We start from the raw sequence: 20,634 nt of genomic DNA, 5'->3' as shown, positions 1-20,634 counted from the left end.
TACTGGGCATGCAATATGATTTTGCGTCTTTCCCCATCAATGTTTTGTCACCTTCAGTGGAACTGTTCCAAGATATAGCCTGGTAACCATGTGAAAACCAAAGAAGTTCACAATAGAGAATTCCCCAACATCAAAAAAAAAAATCACATGATCCTTCAACTCTAATTGGCCATTAATGAGAAACTTTCACATGTTCTGCACCAGAGAGACTGGTTGGCTCAACATATCAGTCTAGTTCTCCAATTGAACTAGTTATTCTCCTTCGTTGTTCAATTAATAAATAATACAACAGGTTGAAGAGAAAGTCAATTGGATGTATTGCAAAGAACATTGGATCGTGACTCTCATTGAGGATTTGCCCTTGCTGATAAGTTATCGCATTTCATTTGAACCTTCCACAAACTAAAGGTTAACGACTCGTTCAACAGCCAGGAAAATTCCACGACAAATGTTTCGTTATCTTTCAAACATTACTCATGCTTATTTATCGCTCAGTGACAATGCTGAGGATCGTTTGAGTGCATATGATCATTCAGAGCTGGACTGGGGCTAATGAAAATCACTTCAATCTTAGACAGGAGATTTTAGTCCCATTTGTCAGGGCTCAATTCTTTCCCAATGCAGTTCTCCTACAGGTGAAAGGACAATGTCTCAAAATCACACAGTCATCCAATACCAATTTAGAAAAATAAATAAATAATGCGAATATTTCTCCAATATGCCGTGCATATCATTTTAAATAGGTCAACCTCATTAAGTACCGACCAGATAGGATTACTTTGTCACGCTATTGTAATACCAGATAATCTGAGTTCGTCCTGGATGGGGAGCATTGGAAATCTCACAGTGTTATTAACAGAGTCTGTAAGGCTCACTGTAGCCCCTGACCAATGATGCACAGTTCTGGGTGGGAGATAGATCGGCTGGACCCTCTCAGCTCGGACACGTAATTCCTTGTCCATGGATTGTCTTCATTCTCAAAATTCCCACCTAAACTGTTGAGGGAAGAAAAATAGTTCACTGGGATTAGTATAAGAAGCTAATGACAATACCAATCCCATTAGACTGAATTTAAATATTTCACCATTGACTGCAGTGCTTTTGTGTGTTATATAACTGTACATGCCCCAGGTTTCACAAAGTTTCATCTCTGTAACACTTCAGCCACATAATGGTAGTCATCATATTTCAAAAGGAGTTCATCATTGTCAACTACTTTGAGAAGTGATAAATCCATCATTTCAAGCTTCGAGTTAGCATAATTGCGACACAGAGGGAGGCCATTCAGCCCATCAAATCCATGCCACCTCTTTGTAGGGCAATCCAGTCAGTCCCACTCTCCTGCTCTATCCCCGTAGCCCTGCAAGTTTAGTTCTGTCAAGTTTGCATTCAATTTCCCTTTGAAATCGTTCATTGTCTCTGCTTTCACCACCCTCATAGGCAGCAAGTTCCAGGTCATAATCACTCGCTGTGTAAAAAGGTTCTTCCTCACATCCCCCTGCATCTCTTGCCCTAAACCTTCCATCTGTGTCCCCTAGTCCTTGTGTCATCGGTTAATGGGAACAGCTTTTCTTTGTCTACCCTATCTAAACCGGTCATAATTGTGTACACGTCTATCAAATCTCCCCTCAACCTCCTTTGCTCCAAGGAGAGCAACCCCAGCTTCTCCAACTAACCTTGTAGCTAAAGTCCCTCATCCCTGGAACCATTCTGGTAAATCTCTTCTGCACCCTCTCAAGGACCCTCACATCCTTTCTAAAGTGTGGTGACCAGAATTGGACGCAATACTCTCGTTGCGGCTTAACCAGAGCTTTATAAAGGTTCAGCATAGCTTCCCTGCTTTTGTACTGAATGCCTCTGTTTATGAAATCGAGGCCTCTAAGCTAAAGGCCGGCTCAGGTCTGCAAATGAAACCCGACCCGAGCCCAACAAAACCACATCCTGTAAAAATGTGTTCGGATTTCCATAAAACTCTAGAACAGGGGAAAGGGGAATAACAGGGAAGGTGGAAGAGGGAAGGTGTATGGATGGTTTAGATTTAATTACCTGAGACACAGGGTGGATGCAGATGTGGGATGGATATCCAGTGGAGGTAAATGGTGTGGAAAAATAATGGGAAGATTTGGGAAGATATTTGCGGGATTGGGTGATTAGGTTTTCGGGACTGGCCATATGGAGATTTTTCCAGTCCAGGACTTTTCTTTGGTATTCCTTACAGAAGTTGAGAGCTTAACCCATAGAAAATAGCAGATATTATGTTAACAGAAATTGAAAAGTGTTATGAGAGGACCTGGCATAAAGAAAGAAGTTGCATTTATATAGCATCCTTCACAACCTCAGGATGTCTCAAAGCACTTTACAGTCAATACAGTTGTAATGACGTATGTTATTGATCAAACTAATCGGAATGTAATCGGACTTAAATAGTATCACAAAATCATGGAAGCTGATGTCTCTTTAAGTTATATTAGTCATTTAATGAGGCCATTAAGCTGTATCTTATAAATGGGGTTTTGCCTTTATTAAAAAAACAAACAGAAATTTCACAAATGGGTCACTCTTCATTACCAAAATTACACAATTTCAATGCCATCAATTGTATAGAGTTTTTTTTACCTCTTTCCTGCCCTTCACTCTTTCATTTCTTTAGGCATTCATACATGACAGGGTTATATTTCTCTCTGGCACCTGACCCTGATAGTGGCACTCTCTGAACTTTGCCACAGAGTTTCAAACCCAGAATGATCCATCACTGGCTGAGCCAGGCCTTTTAGAACATGCACTGAGCTGTGGAAAAACTCTGGTGTGGCTGGTCCCAGTTCAGTACACATTCCCGTTCTGGTGAAAGGTCATTGACCTGAAACTGCAGCAGTACCCAGAGCAGCAGCAGCCATTGAGGAGGCCTGGAGTGCAGGTAAGTGGGGTTGGGGAATCGCTGGAGCCAATCAGGAAGGCCCCAACTAGAGGGAGGGGATTGGTCGATCACAAGGTTGGGGGTGGGGTTCTTACAGTGGGGGTGGCACTTGCTGCTGGGGTTACTCTCCAATTCGGAAAGGCACCCCACCGAGGCCACAGGGAGGCCAGCAGATTTTGATGGGCAGCCTGATTAATTAGCCACTTAAGGGCCTCAGTTGGCCTAAAGGTGGGCGGACCACCTGCTACCTCCCGGACACTGGTCAAATACTAGCAGAGGTGTGTAGGTGATGGGCACGGCACTGCCCCTCGCCATCCCACCCGAGTTTACACCTCCCCCCCCCACCTCTCAGCCTGCTCTGGGGGGAGTGCAAATTTACAGCCATTAACTGTTTCTCTCTCCACAGATGCTGGCAGACCAGATTTTTCTGTTTTCACACATTCTTTGTGCACCCAACAACCAGCAGGGCTAACTCTCCTGAGTCTTTGCTCCTTGTTGCAGTTGTTCCCAGCTGTCCATTGCTGTTATGTAACTATCCAAAGAAAGATGAATTACCTGCAGTCAGTGATAGTTTCACTAAAGGGCTCAGTATATTGCTGTCCGCATCTCAGCTGCACAGTTGCTTTAATGATGCACATTAACTGGCACAATTAGTGACCTTGACTGAATGATAAGGAGTTAGCTAATTCTTACTTGTAACCTGAATTAACTCAAGGGAATATGAAGCAAGTTTATGTAAAACTGAGCTTATTGTTTAATCTTTAAAGCCCTGGTATCCTTCTGGTGAAACTACACTGCAATATAGAGTCATAGAGTCATACAGAATAGAAACAGGCCTTTCGGCCCACCGCGTTCATGCCGACCATAATGCCTATCTATACTATTCCCACCTGCCTGCATTAATTCCATATCCCTCTATGCCTTGCTCATTCGAGTACCTGTCCAGAAGCCTCTTAAATGTTGCTAGTGTTCCTGCCTCCACCACCTCCTCAGGCAGCTCATTCCAGATACTCACTCTTCTTTGTGTGAAACATTTACCCCATTGATCCCCTTTAAACCTCCTCCCTCTCACCTTAAATCTATGCCCTCTAGTCACCCCTACCATGGGAAATGGTCTCTGGCTATCTACCCTATCTATGCCTCTCAGAATTTTATATACCTCTATCATGTCCCGTCTCAGCCTCCTTCGCTCCAGGGAAAACAAACCCAACATATCCAATCTCTCTTTATAACTCAAACCCTCTGAACCAGACAACATCCTTGTGAATCTTTTCTGCACCCTCTCTAGCTTAATCACATCTTTCCTGTAGTGCGGCGGTCAGAACTGCACACAGTACTCCAAATGCGGCCTAACTAACGTTATGTACAACTGTAACATGATGTCCCAACTCTTGTACTCATTGCCTCGGCCGATGAAGGCAAGCATGCCATACATCTTCTTCACCACCCTGTCTACCTGTGTTGCCACTTTCAGGGAACTATGTACTTGCCCCCCCAAGGTCCCTCTGCTCAACAACACTCCCCAGGGCCCTGCCATTCACTGTATATGTCCTGCCCTGGTTTAACTTCCCAAAATGCATCACTTCACACTTGTCTGCATTAAATTTCATTTGCCAATCCCTTGCCCACTTTCCCAGTTGATCTATATCCTGTTGTAACCTTAGACAACCTTCTTCACTGTCCACTATACCACCAATTTTGGTGTCATCTGCAAACTTACTAATCATGCCCCCTACATTCACATCCAAATCATTAACATATATGACAAACAACAGAGGGCCCAGCACCAATCCCTGTGGCACACCACTGGTCACCGGCCTCCAAACTGAAAAATAACCCTCCACTACCATCCTCTGCCTCCTATCGCCAAGCCAATTTTGTATCCAATTTGCTAGCTCACCCTGGATCCTATGTGTTCGAATCTTCCGGACCAGCCTACCATGTGGGACCTTGTCAAAGGCCTTGCTAAAGTCGATGTAGACAACTTCCACCTCCTCAAAAAACTCAATCAAATTCGTGAGACATGATTTCCCACACACAAAGCCATGCTGACTATCCCTAATCAGACCATGCCTTTCCAAATGCATATAAATCCTATCTCTCAGAATCCCTTCCAATAACTTTCCCACCACTGATGTAAGGCTCACCGGCCTGTACTTCCCTGGCTTATCCCCGCTGCCCTTCTTAAATAAAGGCACAACATTAGCTATCCTCCAGTCCTCCGGTACCTCACCCGTGGCTAACGATGATACAAAAATCTCTGCCAGGGCCCCAGCAATCTCCTCCCTTGCTTCCCATAGCATCCTAGGATGCACCTGGTCAAGCCCTGGTGATTTATCCACCTTAATGCGCTTCAAAACCTCCAACACCTCCTGCTTTGTAATGTTGGTATGCTCCAGGATATCGCTGTTCCCTCCCTTGAACTCACTAGCTTCCATGACCTTCTCCATGGTAAATACAGATGAGAAGTATTCATTTAAGACCTTGCCCATTTCCTGTGGCTGTACACATAGATTAGAACACTGATCCTTAAGGGGACCTACTCTCTCCCTAGCTACCCTTTTACTCTTAATATACTTTTGAATCTTTTAGGATTCTCCTTTATCTTTTCTGCCAGGGAAATCTCATGGCCCCTTTTCGCCCTCCTAATTTCCTTCTTAAGTGTACACCTACATCTCTTATCCTCCTCGAGGGACTCGCTTGATCCCAGCTGCCTATACCTGACATATGCCTCCTTCTTTGTCCTGACCAGACCCTCACTATCCCTCATCCACCAAGGCTCCCTAAACATGCCAGCCTTGTCCTTCAATCTAACAGGAACATGCCGGTCCTGAACTCTTCCTATCTCACTTTTAAAAGCCTCCCACTTGCCAGACGTCCCTTTACCTGTAAACAGTCTCTCCCATTCAACTTTTGAGAGTTCCTGTTTGACGCCATCGAAATTAACCTTCCCCCAATTTAGGACTTCAACTTGAGGACCAGTCCTATCCTTTTCTGTAACTATCTTGAAGCTAATAGAGTTATGGTCACTGGTCCCAAAGTGCTCCCCCACTGACACATAAACCACCTGCCCATCCTCATTTCCTAAGATGAGGTCGAGTGTAGCATCTTCTCTAGTAGGGCCATCCACACACTGCTTCAGAAAACTATCCTGGACACACTTAACAAATTCTTCCCCATCTGATCCCTTAGCACTAAGGCAGTCCCAGTCAATATTAGGGAAGGTAAAATCACCTGCTATTGCAACCCTATAATTCCTACACCTATCTGTGATTTCCCTTCATATATGCTCCTCCAATTCCCTCTGACTATTGGGGGGCCTATAGTATAATCCCATCAAAGTGATCACCCCTTTCTTATTTCTAAGTTCTACCCATATGGCCTCGCTGGGCATTCCCCCCGGAATATCCTCTCTAAGTACTGCCGTGATGTCCTCCCTAATCAATAGTGCAACTCCCCCTCCTCTCCTACCTCCACCTCTGTCACGCCGGAAGCATCAGTACCCCGGAACATTGAGCTGCCAGTCCTGCCCATCCCTCAACCACGTTTCCGTAATAGCTATAATATCACAATCCCATGTACCGATCCATGCTCTGAGTTCATCTGCCTTATCTTTAAGGCTTCTTGCATTAAAGTAAATGCAGTTTAGCTTACCAGACCTTCCACACTCCCTGTCCTGCCCCTGCCCGGCCTGCCTACTGGACTTGCTTGCTTTAACCTCTACATTTACCTCAACTATCTCATTGGAGAGACTACTACTTTGGGTCCCACCCCTCTGCCAGACTAGTTTAAACCCTCCCGAGTAGTACTAGCAAACCTCCCCACAAGAATATTGGTCCCCTTCCAGTTCAGATGCAACCCGTCCCTCTTGTACAGGTCACCTCTGCACCAGAAGAGATCTCAATGATCCAAGTAGCTGAAGCCCTCCCGCCTACACCAGCTCTTCAGCCACGCATTCATTTGCCTTTTCCTCCTATTCCTACCTTCACTAGCACGTGGCACAGGGAGTAATTCTGAGATTACAACCCTAGAGGTCCTGCTTTTTAACCTGCTGCCAAACTCCCTATATTCACTTTGCAGGACCTCATCTCTCTTCCTGCCTATGTCGTTAGTACTAATATGGACCACGACCTCTGGCTGTTCACCCTCCCCTTTCAGAATGTCCTGCAGCCGCTCTGAGACATCCTTGACCCTAGCACCAGGGAGGCAACATACCATCCTGGAGTCTTGTTTGCGGCCACAGAAACGCCTATCTGCACCCCTTACGATAGAGTCCCCTATCACTATATATATCCTTATATAAATATATCCTGCCTGAAGCGTGGTGCCCAAAATTGCATGCACTACTCCAGTTGGGGTCTGACCAAGATTCTTTACACAGGAGGCCTACTTCTATTCCTGTAAAGGGCAAGTTCTGGACTGTTATCAGGGACCACTTCTTCACATAATGAATGATCGATATCTGGAAAACATCTTCTGAATAGGTTGAGAGTAATAGAAGAAAAAACTCTGCAGTCGTTGAAGAGGCTCTGACCATCATTTTCCAACCCTCTCTGGCTACAGGCATGGTGCTGGAGGACTGCTAATGTTCACTGTTGTTTAAAAAGAGAGGAAGGGATAGCCCCCAAGTATTTAGAGGCCAGGAGAACACTGAGGAAAGATTTAATTGAGGTGTACAACATTTTTATGAGGGGCCTAGACAGAATTTATAGGATGACCCTACTTCTATTAGCAGAGAAGTCAATAACAAAGGGGAAGGTGGAAGGATTAGAGAGGAGTAGAGGAGTACGTTTTTTCACCAGGTGGGTGGTTAGAGTCTGGAACTCACTTCCTGAAAGGGTGTTAGAGGCAGAAATCCTCACTGCATGTTAAAAAACCACTTGGATATACACGTGAGGTGCTGTGACCCACAAGACTACAGACCAAGAGCTGGAAGGTGGGATTAGACAGGGCAGTCACCATGGACACGATGGGCTGAATGGCCTCCTTCAGTACTGTAAGTCTTTCTTTGTTTCTAAGCAGTTGGAGAACTGTAACAGGTGAAAACTGAAAGGGTGAACTAAATGGGCTGAATGGCCTTCTGATCTCTACTTAAATTTGTGGAAGATTTGACAATGTTGAAGTTCTACTGCTACCAATTAAAACCAATCTAATTTGAAGTAATTTTTATGATTATTTCTAGCATCTACGCATTGTCGCCTCTTCTGCCTCTCCCCAACCCCCACCACTGCCCCAACCCCCGCCCCAAGGTTCCCTTTCGAGCAGCCTGGTCCATTTCTCTGACTGCCCATGGAACCACAAAAGTGGCAGTTACTGTCATGTCTGTTACTTCGCCTAAACTGGAGGTAAAATCATTCAGTCCAATTAGAAGTGTGTGAGAGCTAATGCAATAAAAACCATCAAAAGGAATTACAACATACAACACACTGCAATTTAGAAAGGACCAATAATGTGGACTACGATGTTAAACCATGGCAAGGTAATTTTTAAAAATTCATTCATTGGATGTGGGCGTCGCTGGTTAGCCCAGCATTTATTCCCATCCCTAATTTCCCTTGAGAAGGTGTGGTGAGCTGTCTTCTTGACCCACTGCAGTCCATGTAGTGTAGCTACATGCACAATGCTGTTGGGAAGGGAGTTCTAGGATTTTGACCCAGTGACAGTGAAGGAACGGCGATATAGTTCCAAGTCAGGATGGTGTGTGACTTGGAGGGGAACTTGCAGGTGGTAATGTTCCCATGCATCTGCTGCCCTTGTCCTTCTAGTTGGTAGAGGTTGTGGGTTTGGAAGGTGCAGTGCATCTTGTTGACGGTACACGCTGCTGCCGCTGTGTGCGGTGGTGCAGGGAGTGAATGTTGAAGGTGGTAGATGGGGTGCCAATCAAGCAGGCTGCTTTGTCCTGGATGTTGCCGAGTTTCTTAAATGTTGTTGGAGCTGCACTCATCCAGGCAAGTGGAGAGTATTCCATCACACTCCTGACTTGTGCCTTGTAGATGATGGACAGGCTTTGGGGAGTCAGGAGGTGAGTTACTTGCTGCAAAATTCCTAGCCTCTAACCTGCTCTGTAGTCACAATATTTATATGGCTGGTCCAGTTCAGTTTATGGTCAATGGTAACCCCACAGGATGTTGATAGTGACAGATTCAGCAATGGTAATGCCATTGAACATCAAGCGGAGATGGTTAGATTATCTCTTGTTTGAGATGATCATTGCCTGGCACTTGTGTGGCGCGACTGTGACTTGCCACTTATCATCCCAAGCTTGAATGTTGTCCAGGTCTTGCTGTATGCGGACGCGGGCTGTTTTAGTATCTAAGGAGTTGCGAATGGTGCTGAAGATTGTGCAATCATCAGCGAACATCCCCACTTCTGACCTTATGATTGAAGGAAGGCCATTGATGAAGTAGCAGAGGATGGTTGGGCCTAGGACACGACCTGCAGTGATGTCCTGGGACTGAGATGATTGACCTCCAACAACCACAGCCATCTTCCTTTGTGCTAACTATGACTACAACGAGTGGAGAGCTATCCCCCTGATTCCCATTGACTTCAATTTTGCTAAGGCTCCTTGATGTCACACTTGGTCAAATGCTGCTTTGATGTCAAGGACAGTCACTCTCACCTAACCTCTGGAATTTAGCTCTTTTGTCCATGTTTGGACCAAGGCTGCAATGAGGTCTGGAGCCGAACTGAGCATTGGTGAGCAGGTTATTGCTGAGTAAATGCCGCATGATAGCACTGTAGATGACACCTTCCACCATTTTGCTGATGATTGAGAGCAGACTGATGGGGTTGTAATTGGCTGGATTGGATTTGACCTTTTTTTGTGGATGGCGTATGCCAGGCCATGAGGTTACAGATTGTGGTTGAATAGAAATCCGCTGCTGCTGATGGCTCACAGTGTTTCATGCCCAGTTTTGAGCTGCTAGATCTGTTCTGAATCTAACCCATTTAGCATGGTGGTAGTGCCAAACAACACGATGGAGGGTATCGCCAATATAAATATGGGTCTTTGTCTCCACAGGGACTGTGTGGTGGCCACCTACCAATATTGTAATGGACCAATGCATCTGCAACAGGTAGATTGGTGAAGGCGAGGTTGAGGTCAAGAAGGTTTCTCCCTCTTGTTGGTTCTCACACCATCTACCACAGGCCCAGTCTGGTAGATATGCCATTCAGAACTCAGCCAGCTCAGCCAGTAATGGTGCTACCAAGCTACTCTTGGTGATTGATATTAAACTCCCCTACCCAGAGTACATTCTGTACCATTGCTATTCTCAGTTCTTCTTCCAAGTAGTGTTTTGCATGGAGAAGTACTGATTCATCAGCTCAGTGGTGATAGGTGGTAATCAGTAGGAGGTTTAAGGCAATGTTGAGGACTCCCAGGGTCACTCCTTCCCAACTGTATACCTCTATGCTGCCACTGGCAGGATATACCCGGGTGATGGAAGAGTCTGGTTGTAAGGTATGATCCAGTTGACTAAACTGTGGGACAGCTCTCCCAATTTTGGTGCAAGTCCCCAGATGTTAGTAAGGAGGACTTTGCAAGGAGTGTTGTTTTCTTTTCCAGTGCCTAGGTCAATGTCAGGTCATCTGTGCGGTTCTATTCCCGGACTTTTCTGTAGCATTTTGATACAATTGAGTGGCTTGCTAGGCCATTTCAGAGGGCGGTTAAGAGTCGACCATGTTGCTGTGGGTCTGGAGTCACATGTAGGCCAGACCAGGTAAGGACGGCAGATTTCCTTCCCTAAAGGACATTAGTGAACCAGATAGGTTTTTACAACAATTCAATAGTTTTGTGATCATTATTACTGAGACTAGCTCTTTTATTTTTGTATTCCAGATTTATTAATCAATTAAATTTAAATTCCCCCAGCTGCTCATGTCTCTGGAGCATTAGTCGGGGCCTATGGATTACTAATTCAGTAACATTACCACTATGCCATTGTTTCCCCCCCCCCCCCACCCCCACAAGCTGGCATTGAAGTGAACTGGCAGCATGTGAAATGGGAGAAGGAAATGACCATGTAGAGGGTTGTAATGGGTTAAGAATTCCGCTGGTGGCTGGGCTCAGAATTTTCTGAAAAATTCTGCTGAAACAACTCCGTAAATATGGTGTAATGCATATTTTCAGTGCACGCGATTGTGGAAATTTGCCTGAAACACCATTTTTTACATGACATCAAATTTCCTTGATCTTTTGCACCAAATCGTTGGAATCTCCACCACAATACTCTGCTGCTCATTAACAAAGCTCTGCCCCATTCAACAAGACCAGAGAATGTGAATTTCTTGCAGCCAGTTCTGAACAGGTTGTGAATTTACTCCCAAAATTCTAGACATAGTGGGACCCAAAAATTATTTTTAATATTTCATGGTGATTTCCAATTTTTTTAAATTCCTTCTCACTGAGGCCTATGAGTGTCAGTAATCACTGTCTCGCCTTGGAGTCAGACACTCCAGTGCAGTGCTGAAGGAGTCAGATATGACATTAAACCAATGCCCTGTCTACACTCTCTGGTGGATGTAAAGGATCCCATGGCAGTATTTTGCAGAAGAGCAGGACTTTTCCCCTGCTATCCTGGCTAAAATTCAACACTAACAGAGATTATTTGGTCATCATCACATTGCTCTTTCTGAGATCTTGCTGTGCACAGATTGGTTACAATGGTGACTATACTTCAAAAAGTATTTCATTGGCTGTAAAGAAAATTTGGTCACATAGGGAATTGAGGGATATGGGGATTGGGCTGGAAAGTGGAGTTAGAGTCATAGTTAGACCCATCAAGTCCATCTCGGCTCTCCGTGGAGCAATCCCACTTCTCTGCTCGATCCCCGTAGTCCTTCAAGAGTCCAATGTCTAACAAACCCCAGCTTTTCCAACCTAACCTTGTAGCTAAAATCCCTCATCTCTGGAACCATTCTGGTGAATCTCCTCTGCACCCTCTCAAGGATCCTCACATCTTTCCTAAAGTGCAGTGACCAGAACTGGATGCAATGCTCCAGTTGGGGCCTAACCAGAGATTTAAAAAGGTTCAGCATCACTTCCCTGCTTTTGTATTCTATGCCTCTATTTATGAAGCCCAAGATCCCATATGCTTTACTAACCACACTCTTAAAATGTCCTACCACGTTCAAATAACGATGCACATGCACCCCCAGGTCCCTCTGTTCCTGCACACTCTCTAGAACTGCGCCATGAAGTTGATATTGTCTCATCCGATCCCTTCTGCCAAAATGCATCACCTCACCCTTGTCTGTATTAAATTCCATCTGCCACTTGTCTGCCCATTCTGCTAGTCTATCTATGTCCTGTTGCAGGCAGTTTGTATCATCCCCACTGTTTGTCACTCCTCCAAGTTTGGTATCATCGGCAAATTTTGAAATTCTTCTCTATTCCGAGATCCAAGTCATTTACATACAGCAAAAAATTAGTGGTCGTAGCTCTGACCTTTCATCCTCCAGTTTGAAAAACAACTATTTACCACGACTCGCTGTTTTCTGCCCTTAAGCCAATTTTTTTATTCAACTGGACACTGACCCTCCTATTCCATGAGCCTCAACTTTGTTAACCAGCCTTTTATGTGGTACCTTATCAAACGCTTTCTTAAAATCCATATAGACAACATTCACCGCATTCCCTTCATCAACATTCTCTGTTACTTCATCAAAAAATTCAATTGGTCAAGCATGATCTGTCTTTTACAAATCCATGCTGGCTCTTCTTAATTAACTCAAACCTCTCCAAGTACCTGTTGATTTTTTCCCCCTGATTTCCCTGATTATTGTTTCTGAGACCTTACCCACCACTGATGTTAAACTAACTTGACCTATAGTTGCTAGGACTGTCCTTACACCATTTCTTGAATAAGGGTGTCACATTTGCCGCACTTCAATCCTCTGGCACCTTCCCGTATCCAGGGAAGATTGGAAGATTACGGTAAGCCCTTCCACTATCTCCACCCCCACTTCCTTTAGCAACCTGGGATGCACGCCATCTGGACCAGGTGACTTATCTACCCTAAGCATTGCCACCCTTTCCAGTACCTCCTCCCTCTCAGTTTTTACCCTATCCATTGCCTCTACTCTCCACTTATACTAATCTTTTGTCAGAATCCTCTTCCTTAGTAAACACCGATACAAACTACTCATTAAGCATTCTAGCCTTGTCCTGTTCCTCTTAGCATACATTACCCTCTTTGTCCCTAATAGGCCCCACTCCACCTCTTGCTACCCACTTACTATTTACATGCTGGTAGCAGATTTTTGCGTTCCCATTACCATTCTATTATCATATTCTCTTTGCCAGTCTTATTTTCCTCTTCACCTCGCCTCTTAAATTATTGTATTTGTCTGGGTTCTCACTTGAAGAATTCACCTGACATGCATCATACACCCTCTTTTTTGGTTTCATCATAATCTCCATCTCCCTCGTCATCCAAGGAGCTCTGTTTTTGGTTCCCCTACCTTTCGGCCTCGCCTGTACCTGAAGCATCTCTTCCTTAAAGATAACCCATTGTTCTGATACAGCTCTTCCTGTCAGTCTTTGGTTCTGTTCTACCCTGGCTAGCTCCTTTCTCATCACTTTGAAATTAACCGTCTTCCGATCTAGCCATTCGACCTTATATTGTTTTTTGCTTTTCTGCATTACAAATCTAAACCTTATGATACGATGATCACTCTTACCCAAGTGATCCCCAAAAGACAATTGATCCACTTGGATCACCTCATTTCCCAGCACCAAATCCAGCAATGCCTCCTTTCTAGTTGGGCCGAGAACATACTGATCAAGGAAGTTCTCCTGAACACAATCCAGAAATTCCTCCCCTTCCTTTCCCTTAACTCTAAACTTATCTGAATCAATATTTGGGTAATTAAAGTTCCCCAATATCATCTCTCTATAGTTCCTGCACATCTCTGTGATTTCCCTGCAGATTTGCTCCTCTATCTCTCTCTCTCACTACTTGGTGGCCTATATAATACTCCTAGTAGTGTGATCATTGCCTTGACGTGGAAGATCAGCCATGATCTTATTGAATAGCAGAACAGGCTTGAGCAGCCATATGGTCTCCTCCTGCTCCTATTTCTTATGTTCTTATGCTCTTTGGGGTATCTTGAGATCATGGTAGGTGCTATATAAATGAAACTTCTTTCTTTAGCACCTGCTGATGATTGCCCGTCCTGAAGGCAATCACAGCTTAAACTGAACCATAAGGATGCCCACTGCAATCCCGATTGAAGCCAATACAATGCTTACCCAACGCTGTTTAGTGTGGGTTCACTTCCACCTGAACCAGATGTGGGCAGGAGACTCTGAGCCCCAGTTTTAAAGTCCGGAAGGTAATTCTTCTTAACAAAAGGCTGTGGGTGGACACCACTCAAGGTCAACCTTCTCTGCCTGTCGCCCGGCTGCCTGAGCATGAAGCTGTTCCTCCACACTGCCCTGGACATCATTGGGCTGTTGTCTCCCAGGATGATGTTTTGCAATGGAGCTGCTGCATTCACTGTGCCTACTGGAGGAGAAGGCGGCTGGGATTCAAATATGGAGTTGGAGAGCGGGCAGAAGATGGATGAAGCGTTGGATCCAAATTTCCCAGGGCACTGAGACTCCCGGGCAACCTCAGGATGGTCGGGAGGTCTTTTCCGCTGAACTACTGGCGGAGAAACGGCGTTAGCAACCAGCAGGGGGCTGGGCACTGGGGGGCTGAGGGGCTGGCGGTGAGTAGGGGGACTGGGCAGCTGGCGGTGAGCAGGGGGGCTGGGCAGCTGGCGGTGAGCAGGGGGGCTGGGGGGCTGGCGGTGAGCAGGGGGACTGGGCAGCTGGCGGTGAACAGGGGGGCTGGGCGGCTGGCGGTGAGCAGGGGGGCTGGGCGGCTGGCAGTGAGCAGGGGGACTGAGGGGCTGGCGGTGAGCAGGGGGGCTGGGGGGCTGGCGGTGAGCAGGGGGGCTGGGCAGCTGGCGGTGAGCAGGGGAGCTTGGCAGCTGGCGGTGAGCAGGGGGGCTGGGGGGCTGGCGGTGAGCAGGGAGGCTGGGCGGCTGGTGGTGAGCAGGGGGGCTGTGCAGCTGACAGTGGGCCGGGGGGCTGGGCACTTTCCTTGGCACGGGGGCGCCAGACCTCCTGGGACTGACCAGGGGCCTCAGCTGCACCTGAGTGGCCGGTGGGCTTGGCTGCTGCGGACCCCAGACTGGGTTTGGACATCGCCTGGCCGCAGAGGGCGAGAGTGAGGTGTAACCAGCCGGTCGGTAAAGGTTTCTGGGTGGCAAAGGTGGGCTGGAGAAGCTCTTCCTCTCGGCAGGAGGTGAGGGAGTGGGAGCAGGAGCTGGGCCTCCTGTTGCCTGCAGGAGGTGGCTGAGTGGAGAGGGGGCGCCGGCGGAATGTTTCCTCTCCCTTGGGGGTGAGTGAGGTGTGAGTTTGGCGGGAGTTAGTTTGCTGAGGGTGGCGGGGCTGCTGGGTGGTGAAGCGGCCGATAGCCGATGCTGTCTGACAACAGTAGAAGGAGAGGCAGCCTCTGCCTCGGCCTTGGCCTCAGTCTCGGCCTCGGTCTCTGCCTGCCTCCTGGGTGAGGAGGCCAGCCTGCCATGCTCGGGCAGCTGTTGGGCTGCTCCATTTTCGGGCGAGCTGCAGGATGCGCCGGCATAGCGCAGATTGATGATTTTGTATGGTGGCCAGTTTTGGCCACCCCAGCCTGTGGCCTTCAGTCTGCGCTGGGACTCAGCACTGTGAATGTGATCCTGGCTGCTCCTCCCCTGCGCTTCAGGTACCGCTGGCCTCCGGGAGCTCCTGGCAGCCCTGAGGCTGAGGTTGATTCTGCCTCCTGGGTGTTTACTCGGCAGCAGGGCCGCCGTGTCGAGTGATGCCAGGAGCCGCTGTGTCACCGTCACTCTGGAAACGGCGGCCTCCTTCACTGCGCAAGCATCCTCTGCTGCCACTTCTCCTGTGCCTTCTCCCGCACAGGTGTAGGCCCCCACTGTCACCAATGCACCTGCGTCCGCCACCCCCGTTCCCATCTCCGCGCACGTGTGTCTCGGCACAGACTCCGTTGTTACACCATCTATCGCGACTTCGAGCGGCGGAGGTGGGAATTCCTCTGGGCCTGGCCCGGTCTCCGCCGGAGGGAGCAGGGGGAATGTTGGAGCGCTGATCCGCCGTGTCCCTCCTGGGTCCCCAGCTGTAGCGTCGTCGTCTCTCCAGCTGAGGTTGTCCATCGGTCCCTGCGCACAGTTCCGCTGCGGCTGAGCAGCGCTGCCTTTCCCAGCGCAAGGCTCGGGTGGCCCCTGGTTTTCCTTGGCATTGGCTGGGTCATGTTTTATCGAAGGGGCGGCCTTCGTCTTGGCCTGGCTGCCTGTCCCAGGGGTGTTTCTCTTGAGCAGCACCTTCTCCTGACTGGGCAGGATGCTGAAGTTGCTGTGGAGGGAGGCTTTCAGCTTGCTTGTGGGCGCTGCCTGCTCTGCGCTGGGTAGGTTGGCCGGCAGCTTCGGCATCACCGTCTCTCGCTGCCCCGAGACACCCTTGTTGTCATCTTTGGGCTGGAGCATTTTCTCCAGCCGCCTGCTCAAATCCTTTTGCGTCCTCTGAAGTTCCAGAAGAGTCGGGTCCTCTGCCTCGGCCTTGCTCTTCAGTGACTCGGCGGACCTCGATCGCCGCTTTTTGCGGACTCGGGTTTTGCAGCCCTTGGCGCTACTAGGCCTCACGGGGCACAGTTTGCTCTCTTCGTCTGACCAAACATTAGACCCCGAGGTAATTGGGACAAACTGGATTTTGTCGCTGATGGCATCTTTTATTTTGATGGTCATTTCTTCATTCTCAGGGACGTCAATCCTTTTCGGGGCGGGACGCACGGCTTTGGTTTCTGGAGGGGATGACCTCGGCCTTTGCGGCATTCCCTCGGCGGTTATTTCTGAGTCACTTTCCTCATCGTCCTCTTCGCCCAGTGAGTAAAAATCCATCGACTCGGCCCAAACCAGGGCCTCGCAGTCAGTGCTCGTAACTGACTCAAAGGAATCGAATGATCTGTTCTGCATTAGTGAAGATTGAAATGTACTTACTGATACCGAGGACTGGGAGGACAATGCTTTCTCCCCGTGGGACGAGTGAAATATGCCTTTGAGCTGACGATCAAGAGTACAGTCATGCGACTTTGAAGTACAAACTGCCGCATGTGAAAGGCCTGTTTGCCTGTGGAAAGTATGTGGAAGAGAATCTCTGCATAAAAGATACGCATTAGAATCATAACTTAAGCGCCTTGCACATTTATCAGGGTTGCAGTACTCTTTCATGGAATCAGTATCTGCTCCAATACCACTGTCCTCTGAATAAAGGGCCGTGTCTCCTGGTTTGGGGTGAGATTGCTGCCAAGCACAGCTCTCCAACTGAGCAATCATTCTTTGCAGTCGCCCGTCCACTTGCTGTTTCACTGCTAGTCTCTTTTGGAAAGTGTCTGCAGCGGACTGCAGATAGCCACAGGCTTCCTGCAGGGTTGTGGCTGTCAGTGAGATCACTGTGCCATTCGTCGCCTGCATCTTGTTGACTGTGTACTGCAGCAACTGTTGCAGGAGGTCCGGCTGGTCTTTCGGGCCTCCTTTCTCAACAGGCCATGCGAGATGAGGTCCGACATCCTTCACCAGCCTCTCGCCTTCGCTAGCTATTTCCTCCAGGATCTGGTTGACTTCCTCGAAGCGAAGGGTCAAGAAACTCACCATCTGTTGAAGCATTAGCTGAGTCTGTGCAGCCTGCTCAGTTAGACTCAGAACTGCATCATACTTGGAAAGGCTGGGGTTAAGGTAAGCATAAGCTGCCTGGTGGGCTTTAACCAGCGATGTGGGAAAATCTACTTTCTCTTCGTCTTCAGCTCTGGAATGGCTCTTTGCCCTCAGCTTGGCGCTCTTTGTCTGCTTGCTGGCTTGACGACCTTTTTGTTTCCTGGTTCTCTTGGGCTGCTGAGCTGTGTTGCTGTCACTGTATGTATGCTGTTTCTGAACAGGCATCTCCTGAGGCACATACTTCTGTGAAACGATGACCTCTGACACTGCCACCTTGACACCGGCCGCCAGTTTTTCTCTTTTTTTCTCTTCATTGTAAAGCTTGGGCATGCGAGCAGGCACTGTAGATGGAGGCAGAGTCTGGCAACGGCCCCTCTCCGCTTGGCGCCAGTCCTCTTTACTCCCTGGCCAGCTGGTGTTCTCCTGACCCTCCTCAGATATGTTAGAGTCACTGTCGGAGTTGCCTGAGCCTCCACTGATCGAGTGGGTTCGGCTCTCAGCCTGTGTCTTGTCTGCAGATGCCAGGGCCGTGGCTTTCTTCAGAGGCCTCAAGGTATTTTTTGCGAGGTGCTGGATTATTTCGCTGTGAGACGGTGCACACCCCATTGCTGCTTTTCCTTTTGAAGCAAAAACCACAAAGTAATCAGGACAAAGAACGATCAACACTACCCAACGGCTCCTCCTGTCATCTCCAGATGCTCTCGTTCAACGTGGCTTCAATTGTCCTCTGAAACCTCACAGTTTGACAGGTCTGACGTTTGAGACTTGGACAGCCATTCTTTAGAACATAATAAAAACATTCCAGTAACCAGGCAGGTTCTTGGGTATCTTTTTCTTTTGAAGTGCTGCACATTCCCTGTTCCCTTGCTCTCCACCTTCACGATTCAGAGAATGTGGATTAAGCGCATTACCTGCCTCGCTTCTAAGAATAAGATTTTAAGCTTATCAGGTTAATCAGGCCTGGCTAGTCAGTTTTCCTTTGCATCCTGTCGAACGTTAATGAAAAGTACTAATTAAAAAATATATTTTTTTAAATAAACAGATATCAGGATCAGTTTAAAAAACCAGTCGAGTTAGTGCAAGGTAAATATTCACAGGGGCTTTGATTCAATAGTATTTAACACCAAAGCCTTGCTAAACCCAATAAATCTTCCTTCAGGAACTCTGACCTTGAAACTTGAAGTGCCAGGGGAAGACAACAGGTGCTACACAGTCTGCACGATTGTACTTTCTGAGTTTCTGAACCGTATGGTTTTCTCTCACTGTATAAATCAATTTCATTCAGCACTAGTTAGAAAGAAAGAACTTGCATTTATATATCGTCTTCCATGCCCTCAAGACATCCAAAGCACAGCCAATGTGATGCTTCTGAACTATTGTTGCTGTTGCGATGCAAGCCAGTACAGGAGCAAGGTCCCACAAACAGCAGTGAGAGTTTTTTTTTGGTGGTTATGGTTAAGGGATTGATGTCAGCTGGGACAGGGAGAGAATTCCCCTGGTTTACTTAGAATGGTGCCGTGGAATCTATCTTATCCACCTGAACAGGTAGACAGTGACTTGGTTTAACATAGTGTTTGAATGAATAGCATTTCTGGCAATAAGGCAGCACTCCATCAGTACTCCACTGAGGTATCAGCCTATGGTTGTGTGCTCAGTTCCTGTGGAGGGGCTTGAAGCTTTATCCTTCAGACTTAGATGACAGTGCTGCTAATTGAGTGAAGCTGAGTGAACCAATAGGAAATGTATTCCAATATCAGAGAGAGTAGATGCCCTATGGAACTTGGCCATTGAGATCGTGTAAGACGTTGGTTCAATCCCCTGGCTAGCTTGAGTTATCTGACCTCAACTAACAGTCGGTTGCTACGCTTGGCCTCAGAAAGACTGAGCTAGTGAGGTGGGTCGGCCTAGACCACTCCACTTAGTCTTAAATTATCTGGGCTCGTAATTGCTGTGCTGATGTTGCTTGACGAGAAGATTGAACTCAGCTGTGACGTCTTCAGTGGCTGAATAGCTGAGTCAAACGCATTGCCTTAGCTCAGATGTGAAGAATGGCCCCTACGGCAAAGTACCGGTGGGAAGTGCCACCTATAGAACCAGAAAGACTCAGTGCCTTCGAGAGAGAAGAGGGCGGAAAATTGAGGAGAATGCGAGAAACAGGAAACAGATGTACAGAAAACAGTGGGAACTGCCTAATGTGAATGAGACAGTCTGGATCAGATACTTGCTTTATACTCCGCCCAATTTTACTCTCCATTGACTTCAAGCTGCAAATAGCTAATACAAGTGGAATCAAATAAAGGAAACCCCACAAGAGGAAAATCATAGAACCTTACAGCACAAAAGGAGACCATCAGCCCATTGTGCTGCCCAATTAATCCAACTTCCCTGATCTTTCCTCAAAGCCAAGAATGTTCTGAAAGAATTGAAGGAGGAGAGTGTGTTTCACCGTGTCAAAGACTCCAAAGGGTTCAATGAGGTTGCAGAGAGATAATGGATCATCATCAGAGTCACAGAGAATGTCATTCATAGCTTTAGTTCGGGTGATTTTAATGGTGTGGCTGAGATGGAAACCTGTTTGGAGCTGTGGGAGAAATGGACTTGGATCGTGGAGGGGGAACACATTCAACAACTTTGGAGAGGAAAAAGAGGTTGGATGAGGGTCAAGGTATGGTCAAGGTCAAGGTATGGTCAAGGTCAAGGTTTGGTCAAGACAGAGCATGGACAATAGTATGTTTTTTGAGGAGAGGAGTTTGAAAGGGACATGCTCAATGTTTGATAAGAGGCAACCATTTACAATCCCAGGTAGCTTGCAGGGCCAGGAAGGGAAATTGAGTGGTTGGCTCTGTGGAAATGAGGGTTAAGGGGAAAGGACATAGATCTTGTGCTCCAGATGAATTTGAAGAGGACATCAGGGGAGGTGAGAGAAAAGGCAGTTGGAGACAAGGAAACCCATGAGCTGC

The 20,634-nt window shown here is 47.4% G+C and overlaps 1 protein-coding gene across 1 annotated transcript; it reads right to left on the bottom strand.

Moving 5' to 3' along the window:
• Positions 1-871: 871 nt before the first annotated feature.
• LOC137367158 (photoreceptor cilium actin regulator-like) lies at positions 872-18,280 on the bottom strand. The gene is made up of 2 exons (XM_068028595.1): positions 14,172-18,280; positions 872-995 (listed from the first exon to the last, which is right to left on the bottom strand). Exons 1-2 carry the CDS (start codon positions 18,278-18,280, stop codon positions 872-874), a joined length of 4,233 nt encoding a protein of 1,410 aa, XP_067884696.1.
• Positions 18,281-20,634: the final 2,354 nt, after the last annotated feature.

This window comes from Heterodontus francisci, chromosome 3 (genome assembly GCF_036365525.1).
Source record: "Heterodontus francisci isolate sHetFra1 chromosome 3, sHetFra1.hap1, whole genome shotgun sequence".
Taxonomy (NCBI): Eukaryota; Metazoa; Chordata; class Chondrichthyes; order Heterodontiformes; family Heterodontidae; genus Heterodontus; species Heterodontus francisci.
This window is presented reverse-complemented; position numbering and strand designations above follow the sequence as displayed.